The sequence below is a fragment of the Sinocyclocheilus rhinocerous genome, unplaced genomic scaffold (genome assembly GCF_001515625.1).
Source record: "Sinocyclocheilus rhinocerous isolate Xijiao unplaced genomic scaffold, SAMN03320098_v1.1 scaffold395, whole genome shotgun sequence".
Taxonomy (NCBI): domain Eukaryota; kingdom Metazoa; phylum Chordata; class Actinopteri; order Cypriniformes; family Cyprinidae; genus Sinocyclocheilus; species Sinocyclocheilus rhinocerous.
In genome coordinates this window covers 3462948-3475147 of record NW_015660890.1, presented here as the reverse complement: position 1 = coordinate 3475147, position 12200 = coordinate 3462948, and the positions used below count along the sequence as shown (strand labels likewise).

At 36.8% G+C, this 12200-nt stretch overlaps 1 protein-coding gene across 1 annotated transcript; it reads right to left on the bottom strand.

Annotated features, from left to right (window-relative positions):
- Positions 1-531: 531 nt before the first annotated feature.
- Positions 532-7739, bottom strand: LOC107726003 (ankyrin repeat and SOCS box protein 15-like). The gene is made up of 9 exons (XM_016535456.1): positions 5609-7739; positions 5474-5529; positions 5253-5384; positions 4992-5150; positions 3831-4076; positions 2176-2347; positions 1532-2093; positions 850-1003; positions 532-763 (listed from the first exon to the last, which is right to left on the bottom strand). The coding sequence occupies exons 1-9, from the start codon at positions 5710-5712 to the stop codon at positions 594-596; spliced, it is 1755 nt and encodes a 584-aa protein (XP_016390942.1). The 5' UTR covers positions 5713-7739; the 3' UTR covers positions 532-593.
- Positions 7740-12200: the final 4461 nt, after the last annotated feature.

Below are 12200 nucleotides of genomic sequence, written 5' to 3'. Positions count from 1 at the left end.
GTCAGTGCTCTTAACAACAGTTATTAGCTGAATACATTAATGAATGACAATTGACATTGAACAGGAATAAATACATAAAGAAGTAAAACACAAAATAAGAACAAAAAAATAGATGTGATAAAGACCAAGATTCAGTGAAACAATCACAATCCAATCAATATGATGCCTTGAAGTCCATCATTTTGGTGTGATTAAGTAGCGATTTTTCTCTGCAGATGATGAGGTTGTGGGATGTGATGCATCTGAAATACACAGTTGAGTTTAGAGTTACAGCGTGTCCATGTGTTTGTGTAAAAACAGTTATGTTTATGAAGGCCAAAAGCAAAAATGGACAGTATGTGAGCAATCTTAAAAGAAAAAAAGTGATATAAAGTCATGATGGGATAGTTTTAATATTTTTTGTGACTGGGTATGTTTATACATAAACCCAAGTAATAATGAACAAAATCTAACAATATGAATTATAAATTGAACACAAAGAACCATTTCAGCATGAAAGGGTTCTTCAGAATGCTATGGTTCTAAATAAAACCATTGCTGCATGTAAAGAACCTTTAAAGAACCATCTTTTTTTGGAGTGTAGATACATATATCTACTGTTCATCCATTCGACCATAAACATCATATTCTTTGTAGAGCAGGAAGTTCTTCAGTGTCGGGGGGAAAGGAACGGTGCTCATGAACTCTGGGTCATTCAGTTTTGTCAGTGTCATACGTCTCCTGATAACCAACCTGGCCTGGTGTTTCAGAGGGCGTGGCTTCCCTAATACCAAACAGTCATAAAGAAATTGTTATTCTTTGTGTCTCATACAGGTTTGGAAAGACATGAATGGCTAACAGGTGTCTTACTAAGGATGTCACAGATATCGGGCCACTCCTCCTGTCTCTCCAGAATAAGTTGCAGTTTAGAACAGATGTGCACATGATTCACATAATCTAGGAGTGTCAGCACCACCCTCCCTGCCAAGTGTGCCATCCATGCCACGCTAATAAACTCACCAAACTTTAAAACAGAATAGAGTACATAATTAGGCCACATATAAATAGATATTCACAAAGAATGAATTGTGATCACTTCTTGCATTGTTATAGTAATCACAATAAAATGCACTCACACATCTCTTAAAAAAATAGTAACAGCGCAACATTTATTGAAATAATGCATTTTATAATAAACCTAACTTATGCAGATATGAGGTATGTTTTAAATGTTCAAGATGCAGCGCTATACTAGCACAGGTAGCACCTGGTTAAGCTGGTTTTCAGGGGTTAGTTAATAAGACGCATGTTTTTGCGCATGCAAAAGTGGCACAACTCCACCCCATTGTTTTCTAGACCCCAAACATGATACTTTAGAGCCACTTTGTCCAGATTGCTCTTGTTTTGACTTTACTATAAAGCCTCTGATTGCATTGTTTGTTGCATTTTCAGGTGGTTAGTTAATAAGACGCATGTTTTTGCGCATGCAAAAGTGCTGCAACTGTTAGTGAGTTCACCACATTGTTTTCTAGACCCCAAACATGATTCTTACGGTTACTTTATTCGTTGCACTCTTGATTTGGTATGACTGGCTAGGAGCCTCTGTCCACGTGTATGTTGTTACACAGTTGTCGTGGTAACACTCAAAGCAGCTTTCTGCATGGTAACCGTTGTTAAGGAGCAGGCGCAGCATCATTTCATCTTTGATGCAGTACTGCAGTGCGGTAGGAAATAAGGTGTTGCTGACAACGGAGAAGACGCAGTTGACGTCTGCCCCGTAGGCGAGAAGCAGCCGCACCAGCTCGTACTTCCCAGCTCTGACCGCCACCAGGAGGCAGCGCAGCGGGTCCAGGTCGGGCTTCGCACCTGCTTTCAGAAGCATCTCGGCGCACGTGACGTCTCCATTGCAGACGGCGAAGTACAGCGGGGTCTTCCTCATGTCACTGTAGTTTTCGGAAATATGGCAGCCCAGGATTGGATTGACGTCAAAGCCTTTCTTGATGAGCAGCTCGAGACAGTCAGCCTGGCCTCCGTCCGCCGCAGAATGAACCGGACTCATCCCAGACAGACGGATGGCCCTCTTAGTGGTGATGAGAATGAATCTCTTCAGAGCCCTGTCAGGTTAAAGAGAGAATATATTTATTAGTGCAGAGATGTCTGGTAAAGTGTGGCGAGATTGATTTGCTGTGCTCTCACAGGTAGTGCCCCTCGTAAGCTGCGCGGTGAATCGGCAGTTGACAGCAAAGACTGGCTACATTAGGACTGGCGCCATGTTGTAAGAGTAGATCAATGCAGTCCAGGTTCCCACAGCCTGCAGCGTCATATAACACACTGTCTCCATTTGTAGCTTGTTCTGTGACGTCGCCCCCTAGAGGTAAGAGCAAGAAATACATTAATTTTGGGGGAATGAACCTGTAAGTGTACAACCAATGTACATTTGCCTAAATTGGTCTACTATAACTATAAACATAACTATATTAGTGTCCACACCAACAGACAATACATTTTTTTATTATAAGCATGTACTGCAGTTATGCTGTCTGCCACTTTAAATGCTCAAGCTCCCCATACAGCAAAAAATTAAATTAAATTAAATTTTAAAAATTGTAATTAAATGTATACATATATTTTTGTAATTTAACATTTTTGTATAGTTTTGAAAATATAGTTTTTAAATATATATTTTAAAAGCATTTAAAAGATATTTTGCTCTTTATATTTCTGTCCAAAAAATACATTCCCAAATTTCACACTGGAACAAAAACTTTATTTGTTGCCTATTACAAGTGTGAACATGTAAAAATTTAATAAAAAAATAAGTATAAAATATTGGCTACTGTTAGATTGGAGATGTATTCTCTTGCCCCTAAAATACTAATTGAAATATACAGGTGCATCTAAAAAAGTTAAGAATATATTCTAGATTCATTACATGTAAACTAAAACATTTCAAAAGTTTTTTTGTTTTGTTTTAATTTTGATGATTAGAGCTTACAGCTCATGAAAGTCAAAAATCCAGTAACTCAAAATATTAGAATATTTCCTAAGATCAAAAAAATTATTTAAAAAAAGGATTTGCAAAACAGAAAACAGCAGACGTCACGGCACCCCAAATCATCACCGACTTCAGAAACTTCACACTGGACTTCAAGCAGCTTGGATTCTGTGCCTCTCCAGTCTTCCTCCAGACCTTGATTTCCAAATGAAATGCAAAATTTACTTTTATCTGAAGAGAGGACTTTGGAGCACTGAGCAGCAGTCCAGTTCTTTTTCTCCTTAGCCCAGGTAAGATGCTTCTCTCGTTTCTGTTTCAGAAGTGGCTTGGTAGCCCTTTTCCTGAAGACGTCTGAGCTTGGTGACTCTTGATGCACTGACTTCAGCTTCAGTCCACTCCTTGTGAAGCTCTCCCAAGTGTTTGAATCGGCTTTGCTTGACAGTGTTCTCAAGCTTGTGGTCATCCCTGTTGCTTGTGTACAGCACTCTGTGAACAGCCAACCCTTTCAGTAATGACCTTCTGTGACTTACCTTCTTTCACAAGTTCACACTTAAAGGTTAGGCGTATTTGGCGTGCTGTCCGAGGGGAGGGCTCCGAGCTCGGAATTTTGGCCCGAACCCATATTTGCCATATTTAGCATTTATTTGTAATATATTTTGACCAGAAAAAGTCATTATAATTTTTGTTTCTGATTGGCTGTCAATGATTTCATTGTTCAAATAACTGGGGGAAAAATTATGAAAATGATTCCAACTCTATTGTTCCTCTGTGTTCTAGTCAATTGTAATCAGTGTAATTTATCATTTACATTAGGGACGGATCTAGAGTTATTTAGACTTGCATACACCTGACTTACCATGTTCGATAAGGATTTCCAGTATTTCCGGATGGCCGTACTCTGCGGCGATGCCCAGCGGTGTGACCCCATGACCATCCCGTCCCATGGCCTTCCCCCTGTGTCTCAGCAGCAGCATCAGGATGTCCATGCAACCCACTTTAGCAGCCTCATGGGTGACCGTCCATTTCTTCAAACAAACCTGCTGCACGGAGGCGCCTCCCATTATCAGTGCATGAACCATATCATACGAGTTTGCCCTCACAGCTGCAAAAGGAAACGTAGGAATATGATCCTGAAACCTAGTGTAAGAACTAATGCTAAACCTGAAACAGTGTTAAGCTATGCCACATTTTCATATACTTGTACAAAACCATGATGCACTTTCTTGCACAAGCCAGTGTGACTAGTGTGATGGATTTAATGCTATTTTTATAAAGCTGTGCTTAAATTGGAATGTACAGTATGAGGTGTAATTTTAGATGAGGGGGTGAATTTAATTTAAAAGTAAAAATAAATTATATCTGGCAAAATAAAATTATTTAATCTTTTAATAATATTTTAGGACCATTTATATTTTTGCCTTTAACAATATTTATGTGGCAATTCAACACATTTATCCCAATTCTCAGTTGCCAGCTGTTCTGTGGAGAAAAAAAATAAACGATTTAAATTGTAAATTACAGTATTTGTACAGTATTTTGTTGTGCTGAAGTAATGCTGATTTCAGATTCTGAAAATATCAATATAATAAAAAATATTATATATTAATAAAATGTGTTTATATCACTGCATTTATGATGAGAATAACATTAAATTGGGAGGAAAATGTTTAATTGTCATGAAAATAATGCCACAATGCAAAAATAAATAGATGAAAAATAATGGTCTTAAAAATATATAAATTTGAAGAAAAAAAAAAGTCCTAAAAATTTTGCGTGTGTGGTTATGGTGTATCTATAAAGCTTTTTATTAATGCCAAATTTCATGCCATTAATTTCATTTATTATTATTGATTTATTAATAACAATAATAATTATTATTATTATTTTAGGGCAAAATATTAAGTTCATTAATTCATGACCTGGGGAAGTAATGAAATTGTAAGTAACTTCTGATTGAGAGCTCCAACAAAAGGCAAGACTCATTTGATGACTATTTGGTGTTGTTTTGTTGTAATACCCAGGAGAAGTGGAGTCTCATTCCTGCGGTTCATGTTGTGTGGAGATGCTCCGTGTTGGAGAAGAACCTTCACATTCTCCACATGTCCTGCTTGACAAGCCAGAGTCAAAGCGGTGTCTCCGTCGGCCGTCATCTCCTCCATGCTCCGCTCATAGGATGCTATTCAAGAAAAAAGTTGCACAGCAAATGCCTTATTCACATATCTAATTAGTTGTCACTCATTTGTTTGCAGTTTAACTTAGGCATGTTGTGTCTGCTCACCCAGGAGGACGCTGTCCAACACATGGGCATCCGGCTGGACTGACGCTCTGTGCATCGGAAGCCAACCTTTGCTGTCTTCTTCCTTATAGGCATCACTGTATTTTTGCAGTTGCCTCAGTGCAAACACATCACCTGGATAATATTACACACACGTATGCAAAATATCAAGCCATTGGGAAACCAAAACAGAGCATTGATATTTAGGCACGTGTATGAATTACCTTGATCTATAGCAGATAAAATCTTGAGGTTTTCATCACTGGCTGTTTCTAAAGTGCTGCGAAAGAGAATGTGTGAGACTAACACATATCCTTTTTTGAACAAGTATGTTGAAATAAGTATAATACTGCGCATACCTTAGCGGTTCGTTCAAAACAGAGAGACTGCGAGCGTCTTGGAGGCTCATTTGAATAACAAAGTCAATGAGCTGATCTTCATCCATTTGTTCCATGTAGTCCATTGTGTTTCAAAGACGCACACATGAAGAAAGCTTGATTATGAAACTGACACGAATTTCCAGTTTTCACTGTGAATCCGTCCTGAGAGATTCTGATCAACTATAGGAAGAAATGACATGCACCTCACAGCGTTGCAAAACACAGACTGACTTTGTTTTTTTCACAGGTCTGGAGGATATATTTAGTGTTGACCCGCTTTCTCTTGACACCCTGAGAATGCGGGTCATGTTGACATGGCAAAAGGATTTGAGTTCCCTCAAGTGTAGCGGCTCACAAACACACATGGTGCAAACACAGAGTTTGCTTTCTTAAAACCTAGACATAATAAGACATAATAAACTGTGCAAGACTGATATAAACACATTATATGAATGAGGATCATTTCATAATGTTCAGTTTGTGTGCTTAATGTGCAAGTAACTGTTGCTCATATTCCGTTTTTGAATTAATTTTTGGACCCTAATCCATTTGGCTGATTTGAATGTTAAAGTCTGTTAATAATATCTGCCTTTTTACAATGCAGAATTTTGCACTTAATATATTTGACATAAAAAGATATAAGAAACCAGTAAAATATGGAATGGATATGCTCATGAATATTGATTAGGTTATACTAATGATGTTTGGTGACCTTAATGAAGCTTCCAGGCACTAGACCTTTTAAAATACAATATAATTAATTTTAATGTTAAAATGTCATCTAACTTTGACCATATGCATCCTTAATTAGGTGTCTATTAAGTACATGCTAATATGATTAACATCAATGGCTCTCATAAAAGATGAATGCAGAAATAGATTCCCTCTTCACTAACTGTATGGCAATACCACAATTGAAAACCTCAAAGGTGAGGTATTTACGGTGTAGGAAACACTATGAAACTAACATCGCCATCATGTGTCTTACATATATCAGCAGTTACACAGGATGAAGGTTACCATCTAGCCATGACAAAATCGCTGTTGTGGTTTTATTTTCCAGGACTGTGAATAAAGGCAGACACACAGAGCACCTAAAAGAGCCAAAAAATAAAACTGAAAGTGCTTCACTGTTATTTAACTGGAAATTGCTACATAATTGTACTCATTATTCACATTAGAAATGTTGTGTTTGTTGTTTCTTTCAGTTGTGTGTCATGCAATGATGTTAGAGAGAATTTCTTACTTTGTGTATATTTGAGTGTCACCATCATTGTGTATTGTGTCTGAAATGTTAAGGGTCATTATTTGATTTTGTCTTCCTGATCATAAAACATGAGTTCAAGCTGTGGGTTAAATGCTGTCATTTGTAGTTAATAAAGTATATATTTCTTGGTCATTCGTGTTAGTGTAAATTATGTGGTTCTATAATATAGATTCTGATTTAATGTTTCCATTGTAGAGATCAATGTTCCTTTGAAGCAGCCGTGATTGATTTGTTTGGCATAAATTCTTTAAATGTGCAGTTGTGGATCATTAAAAATTCTTATATTGTCAATTGACCACAAGAGGGCGATCAGTTGAAGTTTTTAAAATATTTTATTCAGTGTAATTCAACTTGTCAATTCACCACAAGAGGGCGTTATGCTGAAGTTTTTTAAAGATTTTATTCAGCGTAATTCAACTTGTCAATTCACCACAAGAGGGCGTTAGGTTGGAGTTTTTTAAAGATTTTATTCAGCGTAATTCAACTTCTCAATTCACCACAAGAGGGCGCTAGGTTGGAGTTTTTTTAAAGATTTTATTCAGCGTAATTCAACTTGCCAATTCACCACAAGAGGGCGTTAGGTTGGAGTTTTTTAAAGATTTTATTCAGCGTAATTCAACTTCTCAATTCACCACAAGAGGGCGTTAGGTTGGAGTTTTTTAAAGATTTTATTCAGCGTAATTCTACTTGCCAATTCACCACAGGAGGGCGCTCAGTTGTTTTTAAAATTTTCAGTCAGTGTGACACAACTCAAGGCCTTCTGTGGGAGTGGATCATTAAAATGTTTATATTGTCAATCCACCACAAGAGGGCGTTCAGTTGAAGTTTTTTATATATATATATATTTTAAGTCAGCATAATTCAACTTGTCAATTCACCACAAAAGGGTGTTAGGTTGAAGTTTTTAAAAATTTCAGAACAACAACTAATACAACTAAAGGCCTCCTGATGGATTTTCCACATGAGGGCGACATTTATTAAAAAACAAGCAAGGACAAGCAGTTTGGAGAATGAATGGACAACAGGAACATGCATGAAACCAGATCAGAGATCAGTGTGTTCATGTGCTCCCCCTTATGCACAATAAGTGTATCTGCATTTTTATATGAACTTTAGAAAGTATGTAATTTGTTTCCTCCTGGTGAGCCATTTACCTGGGTTTAGCTCTAACCCTGATTGAAAACAGCTGAAGCAGCTAATCAAAGTCAGGACTGTTTTGATACACAATTCATTGTCATGAATTAACAAATCATGTTATTTACAGGTTATGTATATATTATCATTTTGATAAAGTTTAATAAAGTTCTTACCATTTGTGTGACTGTGCACATTTGCACAACCGCTTATATGGACCAAAACATTTTGTGCATGTAACTTAAATAATGTAGGTTTTATTCTGAGGAGCCTTTTTTATTTAAAGTTGATGAAACAATAAAGTTCATCATATAAATGAACAATGATAAGGTGTAGGAAATAATTGAATGATTTAAAAGAGAATAAAATCACAAAAGCTAAAACAAAACGTGATATGACCAATTTGTACCTCAGAGGATAATTATATGCCTTTTATATTTAAAAGTCTTGGTTCAAATCTTGTTATTTTTATATTTGAATATGAAAAACAGAAAACTAAATCTTAAAGCTTGAATTTACCATGCATAGCTCAGTTGCTCAAGAAGTAAAATATTGCATTTTGTGCTAGTCTTTTGTTCAAATCCTATTGTTGCATGTAAACCAAAACTAAATAAATACATATCCATAAAGACTTTTTTTTAAAGTTGTGTTTTAATCATGGAGTTCTGAGTTTGATTCTCACTATTGCTTATGTTAAATTGTTTTAAGTAATGCTGTAGCAAAACTGGAAACCAACCATCTGAACCCACTCTATTAGCCCAAACTTTGTGGCTTAGTGGCTAGTTGTTTGTCTGTCACTTGTGGTGTTCCTAGTTCAAATCCCACAATTGCTAAGAGTTTTCCGTCATGTAACACAAAGCTCTCAAGAAAAACCCATCCAAAACACCTTGTCAGATCTTGTCAGATTCAGTGGCTCAGGTGATAAAGCATTGCACCTGAGTTCGGTTTCCACTTTTGCTTATGTTGATTTTTTAAAGTAAATCTGTAGTTAAACTGAAAATCAGTCCATCTGTACCAACAGAAGTGTCACATGATCTGTGGTTCAGTGGTTAATTATTTGCCGGCCATATGTGCAGTTCTTGATTCAAATCCCACAGCTATTCTATCTAACACAAAGCTCTCAAGAAAAACTCCACCAAAACATCTCACTTTGTTCGTTAGACTCAGTGGCTCAAGTAGTAAAGCAGCATGTTTTAATCCAAGAGTCCTGAATTCGAAACCTACTGTGGCTTACGTTAAGTTGTTTTTTAAGTAACTCTGCATCTAAAATGAAAATCAGTCTGAACCCACTCAAACATCACAAAATCTGTGGTGCAGTGGCTAATCATTTGCCTATCAAATGGTGAGTTCTTGGTTTCAGTTCAACAATTTCAAAAAGTTTTCCATCATATAACACAAGGCTTTAAAGAAAATCACATCTAAAACACTTACCACCTTATCAGATTCAGTGGCTCATTTGAAAAAGCGTTGTGATTTAATAATGGAGTCCTGAGTTCGATTCCCACTGTTGTTTGTGTTATGATCATTATTTTTAAATAATTCTGTAGCTAAACTGAAAATCAGTTCATCTGCATCAACTCAAACATCACAAATTCTGTGGTTCAGTGGTTAATTGTTTGCCTATCAAATGTGGAGTTCTTGGTTCTCAGATGCTAAAACAATGCACTTTAATCCTGGAGGCCTGAGTTCGCATTCTGTTGTAGCTTATGTTAAATTAACTTTATTTAAAGTAATTCTGTAGCTAAAATGAAAATCAGTCTGAACCAACTCAAACATCATATAATCACATGCTGAGTTGTTGGTTCCAACAAAAACAATTTCAGAAAGTTTTCCATTATATAACAAAGCACTCAAGAAAAACCCATCCAAAATATCTTGTCAGATTCAGTGGCTCAAGTGACAAAGTATTACACTTTAATTCAGGAATCCTGAGTTCGATTCAATGAAACTCAGACTAACACAACTCAGTGGCTCAGGAGATACAGCAATTGGTTTTAATCTTGGGGTTGTGAGTTCAAATCCCACTTACATCCTTTGAACACATCCAGTTCAAAGGTCAACTTTAAATGCAAAAGCCACAGTGGTGCAGTGGTTAACGCAGATTAGTTGCAAATAAAGCTGCAACAAAGATCCCTGTTCAAATCCCACTTTTTACTTAATATAACTAAAAGGTATCCATAAAAGCCCATCCAAAAGCTCCACCGACTCAATGGCTCAGTTGATACAGCATTGCACTTATATCTTGGAGACCTGAGTTCGAATCTCATTTTAACGTCCATTCAGTTGTATATAAAACAAGGCGCTCCAAACTCCAAACTGAAATGTGAAAACTACAATGGTGCAGTGGTTAACACTCGTTACTTACAGACCTAACTGCACCAAAGACCCGTGTTCAAATCCCTCAACACCTTGCTTTTTTTCTTAAACCAACTCTAAGGTATCCATTAAACACATTCAAAACGCCTAACAGCTCCAACGATGCAGTGGCTCAATGGATAAAGCACTATGCTTTCATCTTGAAGACCTGGGTTCAAATCCCACTATTGCTTATGTTAAATTGCTGTCATTAAATCCAACAAAGTGCCCCAAACGACAGCTCTCAGTGTGAAAGCCATGATGGCACTAATGGCTAAACACACGTTGGTTGCGGACAAGGTTGCGGTAAAGGCATGGGCTCAAGTCCCACCTCGGTGTAGGGATCACACCAAAGAAAGAAAACTGTGGGAACGGCAAAGTATCTGGGGCGATACACCAAACAAAGGGCGATGGCAGCAAGAGTAGATACCTGAGGCTCAAAAAGAGTGCTCTGTGAAACACGGACTAAGCAGCAAAAATTCCTGGGGAGACAAAACAGATGGACTGCACAGCAGTCAAAGGGTGTGAAGGCAAGGCTCAAAAGACTCTGAGAAACACGGACCAGAGAAATGAAGGGTGGCTTGAGAGGCGGAGAGAGGTGAAAATGGAAGAGAGGAGGAGCAGAAAAAGGGAAAGAAAAAAGGTTTTTTTTTTTTCCAAAAAAAAATCCCCAAAACCGTGGAGTGCAACAGCAGAATGGGGATTCGAACCCTGGTCTCCTGCATCTGTTTTTGCTCTCATACCCTCTGCTCTGACCACTGGACCACCAGCACCTCACACAAACAATTGTTCATTTGTATGATTTAAGGAAAACGCAAGTGCAGACATTTTGAAAAAAAAATTTAAATAACATTTTTAAAAATCATTAAATCAGAATTTATAAGTGTCTAAAACGTAATAAACGTCAAGTGACATATACACTCACCAGTAGCACTGTGCTGGATAAATCAAACACTAAAAAAATGTAATTAAATTTAATTTAATAAATTTAATACGTTTTTAAAAATATATAAATATATAGATTTTAAGTAAGTTTGATCACATAGGAAGTGTAAAGTCATTTCAGTTTATAGAAACATCCTAATGGGTGTATATGTTCAACTACAATGTGTTTTAACGGTTAATTTAAATTTTAGTAATCAAAGAACATGTCTTAGTAATTGAACAAGAAGTTTAATAAGAATTACATTTCTATTGTTCTTTCATTTTGTTTTAATTTGTTTTTTTATTTCAATTTTCATTTTTCTTTAATTACATTTTATTCATCAATAAGCATGTCTAAATCAATTGAATTTAGTGATATTGCGTTTATACAACAGTTCGATGGAACGTGTGTAATTAAACAAGAAACAACGGAGTGCCTAATAAAACCCTCTTTTGTGTGGAACTACTTCCTTCCGCCACGGATTCAAAGCTCAAGTTGACAGTTAAACATACGTCACTTTTAGAATTCGTATCAAGGGCATGTGCTGCTTCAGTTAGGTTATTAGTGAGAAATAATGAGGTTATAAGAGAGAAACAATGCGGCAAGACGTGCATCCAAATGAGAGAGAGAGAGACCACAAAGCTAGATGTTTCTTCTTATATTAACTAACGTACTCTACGATTAGCTCAGTGAATAATAAAAAAAAAAATAGACCCGGCTAGAACAAGCGGAGTGATACAAAATTGTAAAAGGGCGTTCCTGTAGCGATACCAGTACAATATCTCACGGTTCTCAACCAATCAGATTTGAGAACCAGAACGAACTGTATATAGTTTGTTCGCGTCGGGTGGTTCTTCGCCTCCACGTCGTGCATTCAAATCGTTTAATGC